Source organism: Arvicola amphibius, chromosome 8, assembly GCF_903992535.2.
Source record: "Arvicola amphibius chromosome 8, mArvAmp1.2, whole genome shotgun sequence".
In the NCBI taxonomy this organism is placed as follows: domain Eukaryota; kingdom Metazoa; phylum Chordata; class Mammalia; order Rodentia; family Cricetidae; genus Arvicola; species Arvicola amphibius.
In genome coordinates, this window is record NC_052054.1 from 55,254,316 (window position 1) to 55,282,181 (window position 27,866).

General features: G+C 41.2%; 1 protein-coding gene across 2 annotated transcripts in view; it reads right to left on the minus strand.

Annotated features, from left to right (window-relative positions):
- Nucleotides 1-3,191: 3,191 nt before the first annotated feature.
- The window catches only part of Qrsl1 (glutaminyl-tRNA amidotransferase subunit QRSL1), a 31,445-nt gene continuing 6,770 nt past the window's right edge, over nt 3,192-27,866 (minus strand). For both annotated transcript variants that reach the window (XM_038339143.1, XM_038339144.1), the window contains 10 exons: nt 20,094-20,253; nt 19,338-19,436; nt 18,192-18,288; nt 14,204-14,371; nt 11,018-11,193; nt 10,825-10,937; nt 8,312-8,504; nt 7,524-7,641; nt 5,572-5,777; nt 3,192-3,660 (listed from right to left, as the gene is read on the minus strand). In XM_038339143.1, coding sequence (XP_038195071.1) covers nt 3,440-3,660; nt 5,572-5,777; nt 7,524-7,641; nt 8,312-8,504; nt 10,825-10,937; nt 11,018-11,193; nt 14,204-14,371; nt 18,192-18,288; nt 19,338-19,436; nt 20,094-20,253 — 1,551 coding nt within the window. In that variant the 3' untranslated portion in view covers nt 3,192-3,439. The remainder of the gene's footprint in view (nt 3,661-5,571; nt 5,778-7,523; nt 7,642-8,311; nt 8,505-10,824; nt 10,938-11,017; nt 11,194-14,203; nt 14,372-18,191; nt 18,289-19,337; nt 19,437-20,093; nt 20,254-27,866) is intronic.

The window sequence follows — 27,866 nt, forward strand, 5'->3', positions numbered from 1 at the left end:
CGTCTCTGTCAGAAAAGCTCAAATTCATAGTCTTAGTTGTTGTCTTATAGCTACAAGTTTTGGGATACCTTTCTGTCTGTCATCACGCCAGGCATGTACCCCACTGAGACTGCACCCCTGTAGGAGTGGGGAGCCGCTTGTTTGTCCTGGCTGCCCGTCTAGCTTAGCCCTGAAATAACCACATAGAATTGTATTAATTAAATCACTGCTTGGCCCATTAGCTCTAACTTCTTATTGGCTATCTCTTACATCTTAGTTTAACCCATTTCTATTAATCTGTGTATCACCATGTGGCAGTGGTTTACCAGCTAAGTTTTGGCAGCATATTTTACTGTGGTTGCAGATACATGGCGTCTCCTGACTCCGCCCTTCTTTCTCCCAGCATTCAGTTCTGTCTTCTCTGCCTACCTAAGTTCTGTCCTAGCAACAGACCAAGGCAGTTTCTTTATTCACAGCCCACAGAGGTAACTCCTGCATCACACCCTTAAATTTCCCTGACTCAGCAACTGTATCAGAAAAAAGTTGCTTGTTTTTAAAACGCAGCTTCCTGGGCTGTGCCGCCAGCACAAACTCCGGCTATAGAGCATTTCAATGGCTTTTATGGGACTAGATGTTTGTGTTCCTGCTCAGGATCAGGAACAAAGTACTCTGAGACCATGCCTATGCTCCCTGCCTGGACAGACAACGGGATCAGGTTTAGACAGTTAGGAGAGCATGGCGGATTTCTGCTGCTATACACAGAGATGTTTCCAGGCTATGCCATACAGCTCAGGAGTGTTACATAGTGCCAGAGGGCAGTCACCGAAGTCAAAACTGGGTCTACCTGTTCTTTAAATCCCATGACTTTGACCAGCAGAATAGCTGCTGCGTAATTCCCCACCACACTACCATCTAGTCTTTAGTATCCTGGCTGTATCTCTCAGCTTTTTTTTTTTAAATCACTTTATTGATTTTTTTCAACTATTTACTTTTAAAGATACTTTGTATTAATGAATTTTTTTAATGAACTGCCTAGAACCCTTTTGGATTTATATTCTATTGATGTATAAAGGGGAAAAACCTTTTACTTAACATTAGCAATTTAAAAATATTCTCAGGTTTCTGTTCAGGTACACATACTGCTTTTGAAATTACTAAGGCAAGCTACCTATCTTAAATGGCCTCATTGCTGGAACCACATTTCTGCTGTCCTGCTCTCCTAATAGCTGGAAGTGGTATGGCATGCTGTAATTAGGTGCTCGGGAAGCTGAGGCACAATTCTGAGTTTGAGGCAAATGTGATGGTCAGTGTTGTGATGGTCCCTGTTGGCTGTCATCTTGACAGGATCTGGAACCACCCAGACATAAGACTCCAGCACATTTGAGGGACTATACAAATGCAGTCACCTTCTGGACAGGCTTCTGAGGGACTATCTAGGTGAGGTGAGAGCTCTGAACAGGCCTGTGACGGACTATCTAGGTGAGGTGAGTCTGAACAGGCCTGTGAGGGACTACCTAGGTGAGGAGAGTCTCTGGGCAGGCCTGTGAGGGACTACCTAGGTGAGGAGAGTCTCTGAACAGGCCTGTGAGGGACTACCTAGGTGAGTTGAGCAAGTGATATGACTGGGTGGAGAGAGGAATGTAAGGTGGGAGGAGATCGGAGTTCCATCTCTTTTTGGTCTGGAGATTCTTTAGAGGTAAGAACTCTGTGGCTGACTGCTCTGCTTCTCTAATCTTTCAGCTTTCACCCCCTAATATCTGACCCCAGATTTTTTTTTTTAAACTAATTAGAACTTGTGCTACAGATACCTAAAGAAAAGATTGGGACGTGTGTGTGTGTTTGCTTGTTTTTAATATTACATTTAGCTCTTTCAACTAGAATGATTTCCTCTTCATTATCTAAGTATTCTAGGGGAACAGATCCTGATTATAAAATGACAGATTTATGTATTTTTTTTTTCCTGTATACTTTGAACTCTTGGGTTACCCATTATCTCTAATCATTACACATTACCTTTTCGTATGGGTTCATCCTAGTACTCAGAGCAAGGCCAAACTTTCCAGTTTAGCTGTTTGGAATTTTCTAGAATTATCATCTTTTAAACCCGCCAGTTTTGATCTATGATCTACGGTTGGTGGTACCTCTAAAAAATGTGAAATCAATAGATGTGGAGGGCCAAATGTATTGCAGTGTTCTTATAGATATTTTCTTCTGTCAGGAATTCAGTTGATTCAAGAGTACCAGTGAGCCTGGCACATGAAGATTTTACGTGTGATCAGACTGAACATCTGTGAGTGGGCGCGTCCCCTGGAGGAGGAAAAAGTGCTAATGACAGTAACAGGCAGGGTGAATTCCAGACAAAGCACTTGGGCTCGGCCTCAGTATTTTCTCACATCTGTCATATTTGTAAGCTTTTCTTATGAAGCAGATAAATTGATCACTTTCATTCAGGTTCCAACTTTCATTTATCAATAATATACACGTGTCAAACTAGAATGCCAGATTAACGTGAGGTAACAAGTGTCCTAGCAAAGACAGAGATGTTCAACCATGACACTCCAGAGGAAATTTTTATTAGATGTTGTCTAACTGGGACTCAAGAGGTCCAAACAGAGAACACTGATGAAGCCAGTCAAGAGAGTATGGAATCACCGAGACACTCCAGGGAAAGATGATCTTATGATGTCATCTCTGGCATCCTCACCATGGTCTCCTCACACGTTCACACCGTGTGTCACTTGGGCATTTGGAACCTTCCACCCTGAGATTAAGAGAGGTGATTCAGTGTGACCCACAGCTGTTCTGACTCTGAGAGGCGAGGCAAGGAGGAAGTCCTGTCATTTTAACTCTGTTTCCAGAGAAACAAAAGGAGTCTTGTGCCTGGCTGAGGAGCTGCAGCCTTGTATGGTTCTGGGCCTAGTGGGCCACACTTCCTCATATGTCCAGCGCTTTTATCAGGGCAAGTCCTGTCTGCTTGTGTGCATTTCTCACATTGCTGAGGCAACTGCAGGACGAACTGCCTGTCAAAACCACACCGTCACCTCAGGAGTCAATGTTACTGTTTTATTACTATTTTGTTATAAATGCATACACATTTTCAGACATTTATTACTAAACTTAGTTTTACTCTAATTTCTGTTCTTTGTAATGAAAAATATGCAGAATGCATTGTTTTTATGACTTTGAATTTTTGTTATAGTAAAATTCAACACTTGAATTTAACAGTCTATTTTATGAATGTATAAATATTACAATGAACAACATCACAGGGATTTGAAGAAGTGATTCCCAGGACAGACAGTGTTGACAGTGACCCTAATCACAGGGCTGAGCAAGATCACTGGGCACTCTAGAGAACAGAACCTCTTATGGGTCAGGTGAACGGCATGATCCAGTGGGATGGGGGGTTCAGTCCAAGGCAGAGGGCTTGCCTGGCAAGCCAGAGACCCAGTGTTGATCACTACTGGGTTAGAGAAACAGAAGTTAACTTTCCATTTTCAAGAACCAATGAGCCATCATCCATGAGGTCTTGCAGCTGAATAACAGGAAACTGTACTTGTTTTTCAAACCATTTTGCAACTGTCAAAAGTTGCTGATCACAAAATGCTCGTCCGATGAACTGCAGTCCTATTGGTAACCCTTGGTTTGAGAGGGCAACAGGGACACTCACTGCAGGTAAGCCTGAGGAAGAGAAAGAAGCCATCAACTGGTGAATCCTTTTTCCCTGTGCTTGTAGATAAAGACAGAATAGGCTTAAACAAACTATGATTGCTAGCTATGGTGGCCCATGCCTTGCCTTTAATCCCAGCACTCAGGAGGCAGAGGCATGTGTATCAGTGAGTTTGAGGCCAGCCTTGTTTATATAGTGAGTTCTAGGACAGACAGGTCTATGCAGATAAACCCCCTTCTCAAAAAAAAAAAAAAAAAAAAAGCTGGGTGGTGGTAGCAATCTCCTTTAATCCAAGCACTTGGGAGGCAGGGGCAGGTGGATCTCTGTGAATTTGAGACCATCCTGGTCTACAGAGTGAATTCCACCTCTCCACCAACTCCTGCCTCCAAGTTCCTGTCCTGCTTGAATTCCTGTTCTGAATTCCTCTGATGATGAACTGCGATGTGGAAGAGTAAGTCACTTTCCTCCTAGACTTGTTTCGGTCTTATCTCATTGCAGCAATGGAAACCCAAAATAAGATACAGCTATCTTTTCATTTTCTTTTGGTTTGTGTGTGTGCACATGGATACATCAAGAAGACCTTGGCGCTGGTTCTTACCTTCCACTGGATCTGAGACAAGGGCTCTTGCTCACTACTGTGTATAAAGGCTACCTGGCCAGCTGACTTGCAGGGAGTCTCCTGTCTCCACCTCCCACCCTGCTATGGGAGCACTGGAGCTACAGATACACGCTATTATATCTGGCTTCATGTGGGTGATGGGGATTTCAACTCTGGTCTTTGGTCCCTGCTTTACCCCTGGGCCTCTTCCCCAGCCCTATGAGCTACCTTCCTAAGTAAACAACTTAGCTTCCCAACTGGGAACAGTGATTGTAACTGCTTCCTGATGTAAGAAGTATGTGGTTTTCTGCTAAAAATGTCTATTTAACCCAAATAATGTAGGAGGGTCATCTGTCTATGTGTTACGTTCATTGGTTAATAAAGAAACTGCCTTGGCCTTTTGATAGGCCAGCCTTTAGGTGGGTGGAGTAGACAGAACAGAATTCTGGGAGGAAGAAAGCAGAGTCAGGCAGTCACCATGAAGCTCCGGCCCAAGATGGACATAGGTTAGAATCTTCCCAGTAATCCACCACCTCATGGTGCTACATACATTAATAGAAATGGGTTAATCAAGATGTGAGAGTTAGCCAGTAAGAGGCTAGAGCTAATGGGCCAGGCAGTGTTTAAATGAATACAATTTATGTGTTGTTATTTCGGGTGTAAAGCTAGCCATGCGGGAGCCAGGAGGGACGAAAAGCAGGCCTGCTCGCCTCTTCACTACACCCAATTATAAAAATATCACATACTGGTTAAGAAAATGTGCATATGCAACACATACGCATCCTCCTCAAGTGTTCCAGAAGGGAAGGGTACTGTGATTAGGAAACAATCCTGATAGAGCCTGAATTGAAGACCTGGGTGGTGCAGGAGAATTGTCTGTATTCTGTCAATCATATTTTAAATAAATGCTGGTTGGCCAAGCAGGAAGTATAGGCAGGTCAACCAGACAGGAAGTAGAGGCAGAGTGAGGAAAACAGGAGAATTCTAGGAAAGAGGAAGCCCATTCCTCCCAGTCCTGCCCAGACAATGGAAGAAGCAAGATGTAATCTTCCAGACTGAGAAAGGTACCGAGCCATGTGGCTAATATAGATAAGAACAATGGGTTCAATGGGTTAATATAAGCTACAAGAGCTAATAAGTAGCTTGAGCTAATGGGCCAATCAGTCTTATAACTTATGGAGATCTCTGTGTGATTTTCTTTGGGGCCTGCTGGCTGTGGGACCTGGTGGGAGGACAGAAACCCCAACAAGCCTGGCCCTCATGTTACACCTGGGAGTCTGTCTAAACTTTGAAGAAAACCACACCATCCTTAAGGAATCCTCACCTGCCATATTTACAGCCTGTGTAAAAATATCATCCTGGGCACTCCGCGTCCTGTTGTCCTCTTTGATGAACTCCAAGTATGGCACTGCCTCAGTCAGGGTGGTGGGAGTTAGCAGCACATCCACACCAGAATCAAAAACATTCACGAAGTCCCTTAAAATGAGGCGCCTCACTTTCTGTGCTTTGACGAAATAATTCTCATAATTTCTGTGAAAAAATACAAAGCTATCTTAAAGACTTTTTCTGTTTCTGTTTTGTTTTTTTCTCTTATATTAGACATATTAATGAGCCACTGGATCCATAGCTCTCCCATCAGGGACCACTAAGACTATTACTATTACATATTTACTTTGTGGGGGAGGGAACAAGGAAGGAATGGGCAGAGGGCTGAGGACAAGCAGCCAGAGTCACTTCTCTCTTTCCACAGTGTGGATCTCAGGAATCAAACTCGAGTAATCAATCAGCCTAAAGTGCCTTTACTTACTGAGGCATCTTGCTAGCCAACTGCTATTTTATTTTTTGAGACAGGGTCTTACTATGTAGTATGGCTGGCCTAGAACTTGCTATGTAGAGATCCTAGCTAGTGCTGGAATAAAGACCGGGTGGGAAGCAGGTTCCATCAAGAGACACACGGAAAGCACAGTGTTACAGTTTGGTATTTTATGAACAGTTTAGTCCAGGAAGGCAGAGATAATTAAATTAAAGATGCTTAAACACTATTAAAAGATTCCCTAGTAATGGGATTACAGGCATGCACAATACCACAATATTGGTGTTGGGCATCAAAACTGGGGCCTTAGACATCTGGGCAAGTACCCTGCTAACTGAGCCAGTATATTTCTAAATAAGAAAATTTTAAGGTTTCAAGAGTAACAAAAATTCTTAAAGCAGACAGGAAGTAGCAGAAGTGCTTTTTCTTCCGGTCTCTTTGGCCTCGGCAGCAGAAGCAAGATGACGATGACGAAAGGAACGTCATCCTTCCCTTCGGAAAGCATCGCAACAAGACGCACACATTGTGCTGCCACTGTGGCTCTAAGGCCTATCACCTTCAGAACTCTACCTGTGGCAAATGCGTCTACCCTGCCAAGCGCAAAATTGGGATCTTGGGGGTGGGGGTGGGGTGGCGGTAAAGGGTGATGGGGAGATGTGGATAGAAAAGTGAGGAGGGGAGGATGGGGAGACCCTGAGGGAATGGGATGGTTGGGATGGAGGAAGGGTGGATAGGGGAGCAGGGAAGAAGATATCTTAATTAAGGGAGCCATTTTTGGTTTAGCAAGAGACTTCACTCTAGAGGGGTTCCCAGGTATCCATGGAGATGTCCCCAGCTAGTTCCTTGGGCAGCTGAGGAGAGGGAGCCTGAAATGGCCCTTTCCTATAGCCAAACTGATGAATATCTTGCATATCACCATACAAGCTTCATCTGGCGATAGATGGAGATAGAGACAGAGACCCACACTGGAGTGCAGGACTGAGCTCCCAAGGCCCAAATGAGGAACAGAAGGAGGGAGAACATGAGCAAGGAAGTCAGGTCTGCGAGGAGTGCGCCCACCCACTGAGACGGTGGGGCTGGTCTAATGGGAGCTCACCAAGGCCAGCTAGACTGGGACTGAAAAAGCATGGGATCAAACCGGACTCTCTGAACATGGCGGACAACGAGGGCTGACTGAGAAGCCGAGGACAATGGCACTGGGTTTTGATCCTACTGCATGTACTGGCTTTGGGGGAGCCTAGTCTGTTTAGATGCGCACCTTCCTGGACCTGGATGGAGAGGGGAGGACCTTGGACTTCCCGCAAGGCAGAGAACCCTGACTGCTCCTTGGACTGGAGAGGGTGGGGGAGAGGAGTGGAGGGAGAGGGAGGGAAATGGGAGGTGGGGAGGAGGTGGAAATTTTTAATAATAATAATAATAATAATAAAATAAAAATAAATAAATTCTTAAAGCAATTGTCTTACTCTTTTAATAAGAAAAAGTTTCCTGAGAGAATTCTTCCTCTCACCACATCATTGAACCCTTCTTGTCTGGTTGCAGCATACATGGCTTCAGTAGACACATCAACACCAGACCTATGACCTGAGAACAAGAAGTAAACATTACTAGAAAAAGAATTAAAAGTTTGGCTCTAGTATGGATCTTAGAGGAATTTCCTGTCCAAGTTCTTTTTCTTTATTTGCATTGTAACTGACTGACCAGTTAATTATGAGACTTAACCATGGAGAGAAAAGGACCATGAAAGAACTCTATCATCCATCCACCCATCCATCCATCCATCCATCCATCTATCCATCCATGTGCCCATCTATCCATGCATCCATCAATCATCCATCCATGTATCCATCCATCCATGCATCCATCATCTATCCATCGAACCACCAACCCACCCACCCATCCATCTGCCCATCCATCCATCATCTATTCATTCACCCACCCACCCACCCACCCATCTATCCACCTACCCACCCATCCACCCACACACCCATCCATCCATCTATGCAAACTTTGAGCTTCACCTTGTAAGACACTACATCAGATGAGATAGGCACACAAAGACAATCCCTTCAAGAATTTCCCTTCAGTCCCAAGAACAAAATGTAAGAAAGAACTGTGATGAATATGTTCAATATTAAAATAATAAAGGAAAAACTGATTTACTGATTTGCCTTTCTGAATTATTATAGTAACCAGTATGTGAACCTTTCAAATATCTGAGGTATCTTAAACAACCACAAAGCAGCCAGCTCACCATATTGTAGCCCATCAAATCTTGCCATGTTTGATGCCACTTCTGATGTGCACAGCACATGGTAGCAGACAATTGAGTAGCAGGTGTGTGGCAGGGACACTTCAATCACTTTGGCACCCTCAGTCTCAAAGAGGTCAGCAGCTTGGGACCAGAGAGACCGTATCTCACTCGACAACTCTGGTACCAGATATTCCTTAGAGGAAAAACAAAACACAGGAAAGTCTATATAGACTCATAAATATCTGTATACTAAAATTGTTGGCAATCCACTACACTGAGACACTGCTAGTACAGCTGGTAGGTACCTGGAAAGGCTAGACTAGAAATGTTGATGGGCTGTGAGTACTGTCAGTTGGACACAGCAGTATAAAGCTAGGTGATTTGGTCGGGACTCGTATCTGTTAAGTGTTCACTACATCTCAAATACTCTGCAGATATTTTTTAGAGGTTCTTTCAGTTTATACTTTTCACACCCCATTACACAGGCATCATCAGTCTTCATTTTATGGATGAAAAGTATTGAAAATAGGAAAGTGAAGTAGCACTCCATCAAGCCTGCATGGGATCCAGGACTCAATGAGACTCACTTCTAAAGCTTTGGTCTATCCTGTCTTCTTTGTTTGTTTGCTTGTTTTGCTTTGTTTTTTTGAGACAATGTTTCGTTGTAGCTTTGGAGCCTGTCCTGGAGCTAGCTCTTGTAGACCAGGCTGGCCTCGAACTCACAGAGATCCGCCTGCCTCTGCCTCCCGAGTGCTGCGATTAAAGGTGTGCACCACCACCGCCCAGCTGGCTTATCTTGTCTTTTAAAGAAAGTACAGATAGTTATCTTAAAAGTCTTTTAAAGTAGCAGTTTCTCTGTAGTAGGGTGTCACCTGATAATGTCTGTGGATGCTTTGACTGTAGAGTTATAGCGGTGAGGAATTTTATGGGACAGGGATGGAGGCCAGAGATGCAAAAGATGATTTTCTACCACAGAACCTTCCAGAATAAAATATCAGTGATGCCAAAATTAAAAAGTCTCATTACTCATTATTCTGAGTTGTTTTTCTAAAATATATTTTAAAAATATAGTAAATATTAATATATTGTCAGGTATAAAATTGGCTAAGTTGGTACACACCTAGATTTCAGCACTTGAGAGAGAGAAAAGCAGGAGGGTAAGTCAGTCTGGGCTCAGCAGTTTGGAGCTCTTATTTCACTTGAGCTTAGTTGCCAGCACACACATTAGTGGCTAGCCACATCTGTAACTCCAGCTCCAGGGATCTGACGTCTCTGGCCTTGTGGGCGCTTGTACTATGTATATATAGCCACATGCTGATACACACACACCTACATATAACTTAAAATAATAAAAGGTATTGGAGAGATGGCTCAGCAGTGAAGAGCACTGAATGCTCTTCCAAAGGACATGAGTTCTACTCTCTTATCAGACAGCTCAAACCAATTGTAACTTCACCTCCAGGGCATCTGATGCCCTCTTATATCCTCCTCAGGCACTAGGCCCACACACGGCACCAAATATACATGTAGGTAAAATATCCCATACATTTATATAGCTTTTTAAAAAATAAATTAAAATTTAGATTAAAAACTGACAAAACATACATACACAGACACAAAGACAACAGATGCATAGACACACACACACACACATACACAGGTCTTTTTTTAACTTTAAAGTGTCAGTAATTTCTTTCTTTCTTTCTTTTTTTTTTAAAATATTTATTTATTTATTATGTATACAATATTCTGCCTGTGTCTATACCTGCAGGCCAGAAGAGGGCACCAGACCCCATTACAGATGGTTGTGAGCCACCATGTGGTTGCTGGGAATTGAACTCAAGACCTTTGGAAGAGCAGGCAGAGCTCTTAACCTCTGAGCCATCTCTCCAGCCCAGTAATTTATTTCTTACATGTATAGATTATTAGTTGCTATTGTAATTGTATAGTCTAAATGGCAATAATAAAAATAAATGCAATAATACTTAATGGGACCTTATTAGAGAAGGTATGCCTATGTCATCAGGGATCAGCAAACTATAACCACAGGCAAGAACTTAATGGGACCTTATTAGAGAAGGTATGCCTGTGTCATCAGGGATCAGCAAACTATAACCACAGGCAAGATGATAGTCATCCACTTTAAAAAATCAAATTTTATTGGTACACAGACATATTTCTTCATTTACATATCGCCTATGGCTGCCTTTTTACTTTAACAGCGGAGTTAAAAATCCCAGATCTAGGACCTACAAAGCCCCAAACAATATCACTTTCTTTCCAAGGAAAGTTTGCAAGCTCTTGCTTTATAGGATAATCAAATTTAACCGCACAACTCTCAGGTCTGTATTTCTGTCATCCTCTTCCACAAAGGGAGAAACTGGGCTTAGGAAGAGAAGTCATATGGCCAATAAAAAAGGGCACAGGGGTTCAAAACCAACCAGTCTCGCTCCCTAGTTGGTACTCTGCATTTGACTAGCCAGCTTTTCTAAAAAGCAATGAAAAGACGTTACCTTTGGAATTCCTATGCACAGTCTGCTCACATCCACCTCACTGGGAATCCTGGAGAGTTTAATAGGATCTTGTACTGTGGTGGAATCTTTGGGGTCATGTCCAGCCAGTATACCTGCAAGAAGATATTCTTATGTGTGGCCAACATATTGTTTTACAGTGAGACTTTCAAATAATACGTAACCACAGAAATACCTAACACGATAGCTGTATCATCCACACATCTGGTGAAGATTCCTGGCACATCCATCGAATTCACCAGGGGAATGAGGCCATGACGGGAAACTAAGCCATAACTTGGCTTGAAACCAACAAGCCCACAGTGGGCGGCAGGGTTTCTGGTGGACCCTCCAGTATCTGATCCTAGAGCCCTGGGATTCAAAGAGAATTCTTTTTAGAGGAATGACACTCTCGAAGTGCATTTGAAGTCTACTTTCCCTTAATGATACAGAGTGATCCGTACTCATTGCAAAGGACTCATGGTACAGAAAAGCACGAAGACCCCGTAACAAACAGGTAACATTTTGGCAGCTCCAACCCTTCCTCTTGCCTCTGCTTCCTGAGAGCTGGAATTATGGGCATGCACCACTATGCTTGGCCTTTCAACCTTTTTTTTTTTTTTTTTTTTTAAATGTGTTTTTTCCTTTTTTTGGAGAACATTTCGTAATTGTAAGTTTCCATCCTGATTTTGTTTGTTTATAATGACCTTCTGCTGCCATTAAAATTGTAAAAGTCGAGCATATGTACAAATATTTTAAAATATGTCATGTAACAATAGGCAGTATGCTTTCACAAGCTGAACACTCTCTGCAGAAACCTGGACCCCAAGCCTTCGCTCTCCCATTTAGAGTCATGGCTAGAGATGTACTATAATTTGCACAATGTTGTTTTCATCTGGAATGGTAACTTCTGCAAACCTCTGTTGATAAACAACTTAACACATAAATTTCTGCACATGTTTGATGATTGCTTTTAGGTTGCTAACTTCTTAGAAAGAGGGTTAGTGAACACAAGGGCCTGTTTGCTGTTATAAATTCTTAACCTATATAATCAAATTACTTGCTACAGATCAGGTCAATTCATATATTTACTTCTAGTGAACTGTTTTTTTTTTTTTTAAATTTCAGTATCATTACTGTACACAGTTTTTAAAATTTTGGTTAATCTGATTTAAAAACATACTTCTTAAATATTCATTTTGAAAAACTTTCCATTATCCAACGAAGTGAAGGCTCATTTCATAGACCAGTCAACTAGAGAATATATGCTGTTCTTATTTTTTTTTAAAAAAGTAACATGGTTTAGACAGTATATTATGTAGTAGAAAAACTAATTAAAACAAAAAACGTAACCTGAAGGACATCATGCTAAGTAAAGCAAGCCAGTCAAAGAAGACAAATGTAGAAAGCACATGCAGGAAGTACCCAGGGCAGTCAAACCCATAGACAGCAAGAAGGTTGCTTGAGACTGGGGGTGGGGACAGTTAATGGGTACTGGCTTCAGTTTTACAAGATGAAAAAAAAAAACGCTTTGCAGATTAATTGCAAAATTACATATACATATTTTACCACAACTGAAATTTTAAATTATTCAAAAACAAAGCTGTTGGATAGTACATGCCTACTGCAAAATTTAAAGTATCATAGAATTATATAATGTAGAAGTAAAAATTTACTTATTTTAGCACCCACAATAACTCTGCTACACACTTTCATCCAGACTCTCCATCATGACCAGTGATTACTCCTAACAGGAGTTACATACACTGTCCATAGCTTGTTCTCACTCAATGCACCTTGAGTAACTTTCTGTACATCCCACAGGGCCCTGTCTCATTCTTTCTATGTGGCTCAATCATACTCCAAGAATCTTCTCAATTTAAAAATTATAATAAAGCAAGTAAATCAATGTAAGGGAGACAAAAGAAGACTACCTCACAGTTAGTAGACATTCAATCTGAAGTTACTTTTGGTTGGTGTGTCTGCTGATTACACACACATATACAATCTACTGATTATACTGAAAGCAATGCTTTGGACTGAGTAACGCTCCTAATAATAATAAGCCACTTGCACGCTACAGAAAATGCAAATTGTATTTCGTTTCTCGCCAAGTCCATTTAACTACAAAATCAGTCTGCTGCTTTCATAATTTTAAAAAGATCCTGTTTCTTATTAGCATTCACTGGTGGCTGTGTAAAAGTAAAACCTACATCTCCTTAGGAATTATGTGTCAAAATGCCATCTTCTCAAAGTAGATTCAGAAAGATAACATTAAGGGGGATGTTGAGGGTAGGGAAAATTCACCTGATCCTGCACTTCTAACATGTCAGAACTCTCATTAATATTAATGCAATGCTATAACATTCCACAGATAAATGAAATGGCTCTGCTTCTTAACAAGATTTCAGCAATACGAAAAAAAGTTTGAGGAAACCACAGCACCACAGTTCTAAAATATGTAAATAAATTATTGGTTGCAATCCCTGTGAAAGAATGTAGTCTTAGTGGATAATTCAAGAGAGGAAAAATACATACATAATATATTACCGAGGAAACATCTTCGACTTACTTAAATTGAGACTGATAAAAGAAATCATTATTTTACTATTCTTTAGTTGGTTAACAGTTTTTGGAGGGCCAGCAGTGGTGGCAGAGGCCTAGGACCTCAGCACTTGGGAGCTAGGCAAGAAGATGGGGGTTTGAGGTCATTCATTGTCTGCTACACAAAGACTGAAGTCAACCTGGGCTGTAACTGAGACCACATTTCAGATGCCAGCTCTCTCTAGAAAAAGAGAGAGACGTCTTTAAAAATGGCACTTAAAACACGGCTGATGGGTTCTTACTGACATCCAACAGATAATCCGCCTAGGCTGAGAGCTCTGCGTAATGGCAGGCACATTCAGCTGCAGATGTACGGAAGCACTATTTAAACATCTTGTTGATAAATACTAAGGGGATGCTTTTTCTTTTTAGAGATTTTCTGAAAGATAAATTAGCACCAGCAGCTCAGCAGCAATGAACTAAAGCACTGTCGTCTGCATAGTGAACGGATGCCGTGAGTAAATAAAAAAAATATAAGATTCCTGAAGTCCACACATGTTCAGTGTCTTATCTGGTAAGATCCATAAAACCGTGTTTTTAAAAAACCAGAGACTATAGAAGAAACGGTAAAATGTTATTTTAAATTAAGTTTTAATGTGCAAAGTTCACCTAGTGGCTAAAGCTGAGTATACTTAGACATCATTTGAATACACCTTCGAGCACAAACAGCTCACCAAAAAGAAATACGAATACTAGGGTCTGCACTCCATGCTGCTGGGTTTAGTGCATAGTTGGACCTTTTGTATTTGGGTTTAAAGCACAGACAGGGGCATCTTACGCGAAGCACGTGAACGCTGCCACTGCGGCCGCACTGCCACCTGAGCTCCCTCCAGCTATCAGCCAATGGGAATCATCATGCTCATCAGGTCGCCGCCTTTCTCTGTGTTGCTTTGAGTAACTCCAGGGGTTTTTAACTGGTCCAAACACACCATCTGTGCTTCCAGATCTGAGATGGAGAGGCAAAGCAGTACCTTAGAAATCTTCATTTTATATCCCCAGGGAAACTCACAGAGTTTTTCTTAACCCACTGTAGCTTGAGTTGGAAAAGGCGGACACCATTCAGATGCAGCTTCCAATCAGGCCACTAAGGAGCTGGCATGAGAAGCTGGCGGTGGAAATGAAGAAAATTACTAGCTAACGGCAGACCCATCCCAGCTGATCATCCAAATCAGTTAACGCCCACTTCCTTGTAGGTTAAGATTTTTCAGTTGAAAGGATTTACAGACATTCAGACCATTAGGAAATCTTTCAAAGGACTCTCCCTTCAGTCTTGGCACTGAGTTGGCCGAGGCAGGAAGACGCCTATGAATTCCAGGCAAGCCTGGGCTAGAGTGAACCTGTCTCAAAAACCAAAACAAAACCCCGAAAACTAGGGATGAGGAGATGTGTAAGAGCACTTGTGCAAGCATGAGTCCTTAATTGGAATTCCTAGCACCCACATAAGACAGACAGACATGGCCACAGGCCTGTCATCTCAGCATTCGGGGGAGGGTGGGCATAGACAGCAGCTCCCAAGCTGGCCTCAAACTCGAGAGATCTGCCTGCCTCTGCCTCAGGCATGCGCCAACACATTAACTACAGTTCTCTATATTAACAGACCAGCTCCTTCTCAGATTTATCTTTCGGAACATTTTCTTTTTCATTTTGTAGTTGCATATTGCAAAAGTTCTTAATTTTATTCAAGACCAACCTACCAGTTTTTATTTTGTATTATTTGTGTCCTAGCAAAGAGATTTTTTTTGCTAAGTAAAGGTCACAAATAATTTTAATAGGTTTTGTAAATTTTATCATTTTAGCTTTTACATTCTTGAACTTCTCACTGTGGAACATTTTCATAGCATCTTTATGTTTAAAAAAGTTTAATAGAGCATTTCTTGATTTAGATTTGCTACATACTTCCTTGCTATTAGGTGTAGGTTATGTTTTTCCAGCTGACTCTCACGGGTAATGGAGTGTCCTCAGACTCACACTGGGGACATACTAAATCTACCTTCTCCTCTTTGGCCACGTTAACTTTAATTGGCTGAGAAAATAAAATATCCTAAAAATCCACGTTCAAGTTTATTGCCATGGATGAACTCATTAAACATGTAAATACCGAGTACTAAGAGATATCACAATAAACATGGCAGTCCAGGGCTGTTTCTACAAAACAGTAATTCTGACCAAACAAATATTATAAACGTAAAAGGAAATATAAAGTAGAAAAGTCTAAAGTACTTTTGGTGAATGACTGAATATTTTCCTCCCTGCTATCAGGAACAAGGCAAGGCTATCCATTTTACATCTGTCCCCCTATTTAAATATTTGTATATATGTTTATGTCTATGCACATGACTGCAGAATACCATAGAGGGCAGAAGTGGGTGTTGGACCCCTTGACGCTAAGGTCACAGGTGTTTGTAAGTTACTCATCATGTGGTTACTGGGAGCTATACTCAGGTCCTCTGCAAGAGCAGTAAGCACCCTTAACTGATGAGCCATCTCCACCTCCCATTTTACACTTTTGCTTCAACACTGCACTGATGGTCTTAACTGGTTCAACAAGGCAAGATGCAGATAAATAATAAGAGCTAAAAAATAAAATTGTCTACACAAAATATTCCAAAGAATCGATAAAGATTGATTAGAACTAACAAATGAACTTTAACAAGGTGATGGGCTAGGAGGTCAATATAGACAAATCAATAATATTTTATGCATTTGCTATAAATAATTAGAAACTGAAAAACTATAGCATAAAATAAGTCATGGACTAGAATGTGGCCTAGTGGCCTAAGGCACTTTTGTTGCCAAGCCTGACAACCTGAATTCAATCCCCAGTTACCCATCTGGTGGATGATGTGCCATGTATTGTTGATATCCATGGGAGGCCTGCCCCTTTCTGAATGGAGATGGAGGAGGGGTGGATGGAGGAGAAGTGGAGGGGGGGAGAACTTTAGTCAGAATGTAAACTAAATGAAAAATTTAATTAATAAGAAAACAGAAATCATATAAGCTCTATAGAAGATTTACATCAGAAAAGGTTAAAAATGTTGAGAGAAATGAGCAAAAATCTCAATTAGCACATACTCATGACATTTATGTATTAGAAGACACAGACAGAGGCCAGCTCAAAAGAAACTGTTAAAGCTTATGTGGAAAACAAACAGGGCTACAGTGCATTCAGTGACCTTAAAACAGGGCTGCAGTGTGTGCAGTGACTTCTAAAACAGGGCTGCAGTGTGTGCAGTGACTTCTAAAACAGGGCTGCAGTGTGTGCAGTGACATCTAAAACAGGGCTGCAGTGTGTGCAGTGACTTCTAAAACAGGGCTGCAGTGTGTGCAGTGACTTCTAAAACAGGGCTGCAGTGTGTGCAGTGACTTCTAAAACAGGGCTGCAGTGTGTGCAGTGACTTCTAAAACAAGGCCACAGTGTGTGCAGTGACTTCTAAAACAGGGCCACAGTGTGCACAGTGATTTCAAAAAGAACAAAGTGAGAAGAGTCTTGCCACCATTGTCAAGACGGACCTTGACTCAAGTTTACACGTGTGTGGTTGTAAAGAACAAGGACAAACAATGGTGGGAGTAAAATGTCCATATGTAAAAAACTGAATTATATACAGACTATATACAAAAAACTTAAACAACATAGGTGACATATCTAAATGTAACAAAACTAGGAGAAAAACCTGTCATTTTGGTCTGGGTAAGGATTATGGAAGCATTAGTAGAGATCAACGTAAGAAGAAAAAGATGATCTGGACTTAATCAAATTTAAAAATTTCAACTCTGAAAAACACAGCGTGTGGATAACACTGATTATCAATGTGGTAGGACCTAGAATCACCTAGGAACAAGTCCTGGGGCAAGGAGTCTCTAGCTGGGGTTAACAGAGGTGACTGTGGGCAGCACATTTCTGAACCATCTCACGGGCCAGGGCCCTGACTATGTATAGAGCGTGCTGGCTGAGCAGCAGTCATTGCTCTGCTGCCTGACTGCACAGGTCATGTGATCTGAGCCTCAGGATCCGGTTACCATGTCTTTCCTGCCATAGACTCCCAAACCGTAGGCTGAAATAAGCCCTTTCCTTAGGGTGGTTTATCAGTTCTCTGTATTACATCAAAGAGAAAAGTAACCAACACAGTCAGAAAGAAAAGATAAGCCAAAGATTTGAGAACAGATTTTTAAACCCTTTGATAACAGACTTGGATCCAGAATACATGAAAGAACTCTTATAACTCCATAAATAAACCAGCTTACAAAAGATCATACTTCACTAAAGACACACAAATGGCAAAATAAGCACACAAGAAGGCACTTAAGGTCATTATTTACCAGGGAACTACATTCTTAAAAAACCCAACAATATACCTACATATTTGTTAGACAACAGTTAAGCTTACCCAGAGACTGTGACTCTGATGTCACAGTCCTCACGGACTGACTGCCCAGGGACTATGACTCTGATGTCACAGTCCTCACGGACCGACTGGAGACTTGGCTTGGGAGTTGAGGACTTGTGGAGCCGGTTCTCAGCACCACACAGGGAGGCTCTCAACTGCCTACATCTCTAGCTCAAGGGATGCAGTAGCCTCTTCCGGCCTCCACTGGCATCTGCATGTGTCATCCACTTACACAGACACACACATAAACAAACATAATAAAAGTAGACATAAAAAAAAGTATTCTCAAGAAGTGACCCTGCTACCTTTACGTACCTAAGTGCAGTGAAATTAAAGGCATAGATGTTATATAAAAAGAGAGGAAAACTTCATTTTACTTACCCCATAGCAAACTCATCCAAATTTGTTTTCCCCATGAGTAGAGCTCCCTGATCCAACAACTTCTGAACTACCGTGGCATTGTAAGGTGGTATATAACCTGGAAAAATAGTATTTTTATTATATATGAAAGAAAACAGCAAATAGAAATCACAATTTTAAAAATTAATTAAGCAATTACTATCGGAGTGAAAATTATTCCTAAACTAAATAGCAAACTGTACTTTCTTCTATGAGTTATTTTTTCCTCTGCCGACTGCCCATTTTTCAAAGATACTCATTACATCATTCACTATTTTTACAATCGGAAAACACTGAGTACTATAAAATGTTGGATGGTAAGACAGACCTAATTCATTTGACAATAATTCCTTATTGTTATGCTCAAAAGCTCTTTTTCTTCTTCTTAGATAATGTTATGTCATACAGCAATTTATGAATTTTGGTTATAAAGAGGTCTATGCGCATACGAGGCAGAGGCAAGAGGGTCTCTGTGATTTCAAGGCCAGTCTGGGTAACATAGTGAACTCAGGTCAACAAGGCTACATGGTGAGACCTTGTCCCAACAACAATAACAACAGCAACAACAACAGCACCCCACCCACAGATTGGAAAAAAAAAAAAACACAACCACAGATTAAAAAAAAGCACAACCAAAAATCCCTTTAGCTTATATTCCAAAACACATTCTCGCCTGCCTAACGAAGAGGACTCAGAATTGCTCCTTTAGCAATTCTCACTTTCCACTTATCTTCCCTACCTGGAGCCAAATATTTTGATAAACATTCTTGTTTTCAAACTGACAGATTAAAGAATAAAACTAAGGATTACTACACAGTTCCAAGAGAACTGGTGAGCAGGTACTGATGAATTAATTCTCAGTGTCCACAGGAGTAATACCAGCCAGTACCAAGTCCTCCTGGAAAGGGTCCTAAATTTCATAAGCATTATTCATTCATAATGCTGGCCAACACCTAAGTTAAATTCTGTATGTAATGAGCATGCAGTGAAGGGGCAATAGTCTACCCTACGTAATTCCTACAGGGCTGTAATTAATCTCAGGTTATCTTGAAGCTTCAATATTTTATCTTTAAGCTGAAAAACATGCATTTTTATGAAAGTACTGATGTTGTAATCATTAAACTTTACCTTTTAGCATGTTTGATGCACATGTTGTCTCAATGCCAGCTGTGCTGAAGTTGTCTTTTACGGCAACAGGAATCCCATCTAAATCTCCAAGTGACTGACCTGCATTCAAAAGCCACAAAGGGGGTTGGTGGTGGAAAGATGGCTCAGTAGCTAAGAGTGAGATCCCAGTACCCACATCAAAGCTGAGCATGGTCACATGGCTTATTCTTTTTTTTTTTTTTTTCTTTTTTCTCAGAGACAGGGTTTCTCTGTGTAACAGCCCTGGCTATTTGGCTATACAGAAACTCTCTTTGTAGATATAGACCAGGTTGGCCTTGAACTCACAGAGATCTACCTGCCTCTGCCTCCACATGTGGGAATAAAGGCGTGCGCCACCACTGCCTGGCATGTGTTTTATTCTTATGCCGGCCTGTACCCCCAGTGCTGTGAGGGGTGAAGACAGGACGGTCACTCTGGCTTGCTGACCTCCAGCCTGTCTTCAGGTTCAGCAGAAGAGCTGAGGGCATAAAGTGGAGAGTGACCGACATGAGTACTCCCCACCCCACAGAGAACCCCAGAAGAACAAAACTCCAGAAACCAAGTTTACACTGTAGAGAGGCACAATATAACATTTACACTAAATACTCAGGACAAGTTCTTTAAACAAGGGATTGTTTTAAGTTTAAAGTTTTACTTACTGAAAGACATTGCTACACCCAATTAAACTGTTCCTCTTGAGAGAGCAATGAAATGCAACCGAACACAATTTACACTGACCTTGTTTGTATCTTCTCTCCGATTCTTCAGCTTGTTTTAAGGCTACCTCTTCTGATACAGTAATGTAAGCATTTAAATACTTGGTTTTCTTGATGAGGGAGAGACATTTCTTGCAGAGCTCTGTTGGTGTAACTTGGCCCTGTTTCAGTGCTGCAGAAACCTACAGTAGAGACAATTATCTCTTTATAGACTCTATACAAGTCCAAATCCTCAACTGAGGGAGCCATGAACAACACAGTGTGGAAACAAAAGGTACAAGCGAGGCTTGCCTCAAAGCCAGAGGACCTATGTTTGAGCAGGGTGGGGAACAAAGAGCAGAACTCACCAGCTGGGCAATGGGAATGGTGGGGAACAATCTTCCCCTTAGTGGACTAATTTTGTTTCAAAGTTAGACTTAGGAAAACAACAATAGTTTAGGTGAGCCATGTAGGCTTGAGGCAGTTGAGCCCAGCCTGGGTATAGGATGGGTAGGGGAGCGCACGTTCAGGAGCAGCTTACTGTACCATAGAAGTATACAGTGAAAAAAGAGAAGCACTCTATGGCACTGAAAAAGATCTTTATATTTACTGGGATTTCAGATAAGACACACTAGGTGTTCAGAAAAATGCAGAGACATATGATATACATCCACACACATATCTTCTATAAACTCAGGATTTCTGTCTTTTTTATGCATTAAGAAGGGTTAAAATAAAATGCATGAGAAGCAGGGCTGCAGAGATGACTCAGCAGTTAAAATCTCATGCTGCTTTTGCAGAAGACTCAAGTTTGGTTGCCAACATCCATCTCAGATGGCTCAAGACCAACTGTCACTCCAGGTCTGGGGAAGCCAACTCCTTTGTCCTTCCAAGCACCTGCATACTGCATGCATGCACGCTTGCACACACTCTCATGTGCGCGCATACACACACACACACACCACCAACAACTACAATAAAAATATATCTTTAAAAAATGCAGAGAAGTGACCAGCACCTACTGTTTAGGGGTGAGACCTGAGATGCAGTATGACTATTTGCCATGTCCTGAATAAGAATAGGTATTTGCTGATTAGAAAAGGACAGGTAACAAGAAGTCAAAGATGCTGTCAGGCTTTCTTTGGAGATAATACGCAAAGATAGCTCTGTTGTTCACCTGTTATGTGAGTTCTGGGACAAGAAGGTCTGGAAGAAAGTAATTCTTGATGAGTACTTACCCAGAGCCAGGCACTGTTGGTTTACTTGTCTCATCAGTTCATTAGCAAGTGAGGCATTATTAATGGTCTTGGACAAATGAAGAAGCTGAAGCTCAGAAGCTGTCATTTGCCCAAAGCCACACAAAAGTATTGTTAAAACTCCATATAGTAGGAATATTGCTTAAGATGAACCCCTCCGCCAACACAAATAATTCCGACCAGACCAAATTAGACCAAATAAAAGATGTCCATGTTTAATTTAATGCAGTGCTCCCAGGTGGCCCTAGAAAGCATGGCGAGGGGAAGGGAGCAGGGAAGACCATGCGAAACCTGGAGACCACGGGTTCCTTTTCTGGGCAGCAGCCTAAATAGCCTGCAGGAGTGGTCCTGACCCTCCCTGAGGAGGGGTCAGAGCTCAGCAGGCTTTTCTGGAGGTGGAGTCTGGACCAAGGCAACTCCCAGGGGGAGGGGACTTGAAATGGAGTTTCCTGCTCCACTGGCACTCCAAGAATGGGTGTCAGGGGCAGGAGTGATGTTTTCACCCAAACATCCCAGACTTCTTGGATAGCGATAAGGGTGTCAGGGGGCTGGGGTCTCACTTTTGACCAAGCATCTATGGTGTGTGATATTTTGATTATGTTCTGACAAATAAAGCTTGCTTGGAGTCAGAGGGCAGATCTAGCCACTAGCTGATCATAAAGGTTTGGAGGGCCATAGAGAGAGGAGACAGGAAGAAGTAAGGTGGGGCTGAGAGAGGATCTGGGCCCTTTTGGTCAGAGGAACAAATAGGAAACAACTGTGGCTGCTCCCCGCTTCTCTGATCTTTCAGGTTTTTACCCTCATATCTGACTCCTGATTTTTTTATTGATAAGATTAATTAGAATTAATAGATAGGATTAATTAGAATTAATTAGATTAATTCAACAGTACAGGAAAGGGTGACAATATACTCTCCTTACCACTTCAACATCTACTCTCACGGAAGAGTTTGTTCTCCATGTTGACTGTATCTCATGTCTTAAATTTATCAAGCAACAGGAGTTCACATTTATGGGAAGGGTCTGCAAACGATTTGCTTTTGGCATTCTTAGGGCTGAGCATTGTGGAAAAACTATGGGGAAAAGGTTTAAGAGAAGTCCCTGATGCTCATGGACAAGCACAACAAAGGCCTTTTACAAAGGAGGCTAGAGGAGCGTACCTGGGATGGGTCGGGCAGCTAGGCATACCTTAAGGAAGAAATAAGTGATAAGAGGTCTGTTGCACTGTTTATATTAAATATAATGCTTTAGAAGGAAGGAGCTGGAGAGCAGTGAAATATGACAGTTTGTTCTAATACTACGGAGAATGGGAAGAGAGAGGGCAGTGAACACCTAGAACAAGCAGACACTCAAACCCAGAGACACAGACAAGTACAGGCAGGCCTCTCCCGAGGTAAAGCTATACCAGTGAGGACTTGTGCCTTTCTGCTCCCTTGGCTAGCCTTCTAAGACATCAAGCTGCTTTCTGAGTTAACAGTTGGTATGAGAATAAATGTAGGCACCACAATCAGTCAGAAAGAGCGAGTGTCCAGGTGCACTGACAGGTGCACTGACTTGCAGGAGTGCGCTTTTCATTTCATCCATTTTTATTACTCCCAATCTGAGAAAATCAGTAAAGAAAATTGGAAAAGAGAAGTGAGACCAAAGATGCTAATTAGAATGAGCTGAGCGTAAAGTATAATATGCAAATTAGACAGCTCTCCTGGGACAAAAGTGTGGCACTACATCTAAATATAAAACGTTAACGTAAAACACTGTCACTAAAAGTATTCTCTCCTAAAACTTCTTTGCCAATGGCCAGTGGGCTTCCCATCTTTGCTCCTACCTATCCTGTACTAGAGAGTCCACTGGGAAAAAGGGGTAGACACATGTTCTCTTGGTCCTCCATGGCTGTTTCCCATTCTCTCAAAACCCTCAGGCCATCTGAACCCCGCATCTCTTGTGTTGATCCACAGTCTGGCTGGCACCACCTATCACTTCTGGCAGTTTTAGTGCTGAGGTCACTGTCATCTTTGTTGCTACTACTGGTTCACCTCCACCTTCAAGTTCACAGCTGGGTTTGATGGCTCATGTCTGTAATCCTAGCATTTGGGAGGTAGAAGCAAGAGGGTTAGAAATTTAAGGTTAGCTCAACTAGGTAGTTAGTATATGAAACCAGCCTGGGATAGAGGAGAGCCTGTCTCAAAAACAAAGCAAACAAAACAGACCAACCAAAACAAAACAAAAACAAACCCAATACAACAAACAAACAAATGTAGTGGGAGCTCCTTCTGTTCCTTCAGCCAATAGCCTTTAAGGTACCAGCCCACTTGGGCATGGTCTCTTATACTATAAATGTAGCTGTAAAGCCTGCACTGGCTCTCTTGCTTCCAGCTCTCACTTCTGGCTGCTAGATTCTGTTCCTGTTTTCCATTCATGCAGAGGACTGAGCACTAGGACAGTGATCTGTGAGTCTCCATTAAATAAATAACTCTTTATTATACGTAATTCTGAACTAGTGTGGGATATTTTGTATCTTTCGCCATCATCTGATACCCAAACATGGGGACCAGTCCATACTTTTTAGGATCCATCTGCCAGCCACATGGTGCATTGGGCACTGACTTTGGCCAGCCCTTAGACACAGCAGGCTGTTGCTTGGTGCTCCCCAGCTCGTGACCCACATGCCAGCCCACACACTGCTGCCTGCGATCCCCTTGGTGCAGTCTGCAATTTGCAGTAATGGAAAACTTTGAGTTTTCTCTTTATCCTGGGCCCCAACTCTCAGAGTCATTTGATCACTTTATTATCTGTTCTTAATTTGTTAAACAAAGCATATTTTTCAGTACCTAAGTAAGCAACACATGCTATTCACTACTGCTAGCGGCTCTTGGCCACGTTGTTGCAACTGCGACACCTGCTGGCTGATAACAATCATTACGCCTACTCTAAGTCATTGTAATTACTTTATGACAGGTAGGATCTGAAAAACTACAAAAAATGACTGATAACATCCAGGAGTTCAATAATTATTTTGCTTATATTATGGAAGGTATTGTGTAAAACTTAAACTATTTTCCTTCCTATTATTTGATTCTAGGAATTAGCTTTGTTTTCAATATTATCTCATTAAAAATGGTACAATACTACAGAGAGGGATAGCATCAATTTGACAAAATTATCTGAAAAAATTTGTGCTGTTGAATCTAACTGTCAGAATCTGTTGAAAAGTTATTATATGTCCAAGGATGAGACATTATCTTTACTGAACAAGTTGGAATCATCAGTGAGGACATTAAAACAGAACACTGGACAGGAGATTCAGACATTAAAAAAAGCAGTAGTAAAAATATTTGAAAAGATTGAGGAATTTATTGAAATTGATGAGCAGGGACAGAGGTGCAAAGACAGGATTTAGTCCCATCAGTATGTGCCAGACCTCTAGATGACTTACACAGAGTTTCAACTGCATATCTGGTAATTTACTCAGAATTACCACCTGACACAAAGCACCCTAAGGTAGTCAAGGACTATGCACAGGAACTAATACATATGAGTGATCTAAAAGAAATAAAACAAGAAATAGTTTCTTATGAGCTACATTCACCGTTTGTCAGGGAAATGGTGAAAATGTGGGCTTCAAGCACTAAGGCCACCCCACACAACTGGCTTCAATTACTCTCAGTGGTCCTAGAAAATAGACCTCAGCTGCTTTGGAAGTGTTATTGGAGAGAAGATGCAAAAATTTTAGAGCAACAGGGGAAAGCAAAAGGATGAGACTTATCTCATCAAATTCTTGGCGAGGGTCATTATTCTGATCCTCAGGAACAGGCTTAATACAACGAACACACCTTGTCCTCTATGCAGCACAGCAGCTTTCTTTTTTTTTTTTTTTTCTTTTTTTGGTTTTTCAAGACAGGGTTTCTCTGCAGCTTTTTTAGAGCCTGTCCTGGAACTAGCTCTTGTAGACCAGGCTGGTCTCGAACTCACAGAGATCCACCTGCCTCTGCCTCCCGAGTGCTGGGATTAAAGGCGTGCGCCACCACCGCCCGGCTGCAGCACAGCAGCTTTAAATGCATGGGACAAGATTCAGGAACCAGGAAAGAGGACCGAGTCATATATTAGGGTTAAACAGGGCCAGAGAGAACCCTTTACTGACTTCTTACAAAGATTAACTAAGTCTATACAATTGGGAGTGACAGACCCTGAAGCTAAATGTCTACTAATTGAATCCTTGACTTTTGAAATGCCAACTTAGAATTTAAGAAGATCATTGGGCCTTTAAATGTTAGATCAGCACCCATAGATGAATGGATTCTGCATACAATGAATGCTGAAACATTTGACTATAGTACTGAAGCTTGGGTAGGAGAGGCGATTTCCAATGGTATGAGGAGACACCAAAATTCCAAATGTTTTATAATTGTGGAATAGGACATCTAAGAAGGGACTGTAGACAAGGAATTCCTAGGAATAATGTCTCCTCTAGGAACGGCAAGAATAGGAGGACTCAGCCTTCCTGGTATATGTAGGAGGTGTGGCAAAGGCCGACATTGGACTAATGAATGTAGGTTGACAAGAGACAGACAAGGCAACCAATATCACCAGGAAACTCCTTGGGAGGCCTCTCACAGGCCCCAATGTCAAACAAGGCCCAGTCATTCCCAGTCACTGGAGAACATGCCTCACCAGGAAAATCAAACAATCCAGTGCCTACTATAAAAAACTATACCATTCTAGATGATGGAATAGACCTGTAAGATGAGTCAAAAATTCCAGTAGGAAATAGAAAACATTTATTTTGGCAGACTTCTATAAATGATCAAAGACCAAAGCTAAGAGTATATATAAATTACATTATAATTGAGGGATTACTAGACACAGGTATGGATATAACTATCATTACTTCAGAATCTTGGCATCTAGATTGGCCTCTTAAAAAAGCAGATATTCAATTCCTAGAAATTGGAGCCCTATCTCAAGTAAAACAAAGCATGAGGTGGGTTAAATGCATAGGGACAAAAGGACAGAAAGCAAAGCTGAGGCCATACATAGCTAATATTGCAGTGCATTTATAGGGCTGTGACGTATTGCAGCAATGGAGTACCCAGTTAACATTCCTGCAGTCCCCAAAACTCATGTTTCTGGGAAGGATATTATGAAATACTACAAAAAAAAAAAAAATCACCAGCCATTCAGGATGTACAAGAATACAAATCAACTAGCAAACCTTCAGAAGTACTAACAGCCTTGCCTTTAAACTAATATGGCTTAAACAATGGCCTTTAACAGAAGACAAACTGCAGGCTTTAGAACAGTTGGTACAAGAGCAATTAGATGCTCACCATATTGAAGAATCAACCAGCCCTTGGAATTCTCCTGTATTTGTTGTTAAAAAGAAATCTGGAAAATGGAGAATGGTGACAGATCTAAGAGCTGTCAACAAGGCTATCCAACCTATGGGCCCTCTACAGTCTGGAATTCTTCTGCTTTCTCTATTACCAAAAGGATGGCCTCTTATAGTTGATTTAAAATATTGTTTCTTCACTATATCTTTACAAGAAAAGAATGGAGAAAAAAATTGCTTTCACAGTGCCTATTAAAAGATACCAGTGAACCGTCGTTCTAAGGGAATGCTCAATAGTCCCACCCTGTGCCAATATTTTGTAAATCAGCCATTGGAAATAATATGCAATCAATTTCCTAAGTCTATAATTTTCCATTACATGAATGACATTTTGTTATCTGACTCAAATGTAGATACTTTAGAAAGAATGTTTAAGGAAGTAAAAAAAAAAAAAAGTTTTGCCTAAATGGAGATTACAAATTGCTCCTGAAAAAATACAAAAAGGAGATTCTGTCAATTACCTAGGTTACAAAATAGGTTTACAGAAAATTAGAACACAAAAGGCAAATTAGGAGAGACCGATTGTGGACTCTTAATGACTTTCAAAGACTGTTAGGAGATATTTCCAGTCTACGACTTGCTGTTGAGATAACACCTGATCTAATGGTTCATTTAAACAAAACCTTAGACGGCGACAAAGACTTAAATAGTCCCACAGAATTAGCAGCTGACACAGAAAGAGAATTGATGAGCGTTGAAGAGAAATTACAAGAGGCACATGTAGATGAAGTGAATCCAAATCTTAACTGTATTCTAGTCATATTGCCTTCCAGAATTTCCCCTATAGAAATTTTAATGCAGAGGGAAGATATCTTAGAATGGATCTTTTCTTTTTTTTATCACATAAACCAAGTAAAAAATTAAAAACTTATGTGGAAAAAGTCTCTGAATTAATTACAAAAAGAAAATTGAGACTTCATTAACTAGCAGATATAGACCCAGCACGATTATAGTTCCTTTTACAGCTGTTGAAATTAAAAAATTATGGGAAGACAATGAACCATGGCAAAGAGTTTGTGCTAATATTTTGAGAGAAATTAATAGCAAATTATCCCAAAAGTGATAGAATTAACCTTATAAAGAGAACTACTTGGATTCTTCCCCAAATTGTATGTAATGTATCAATAACTGGAGCCTGTACATTTTATACAGATGTAAATAAATCAGGAAAGGCA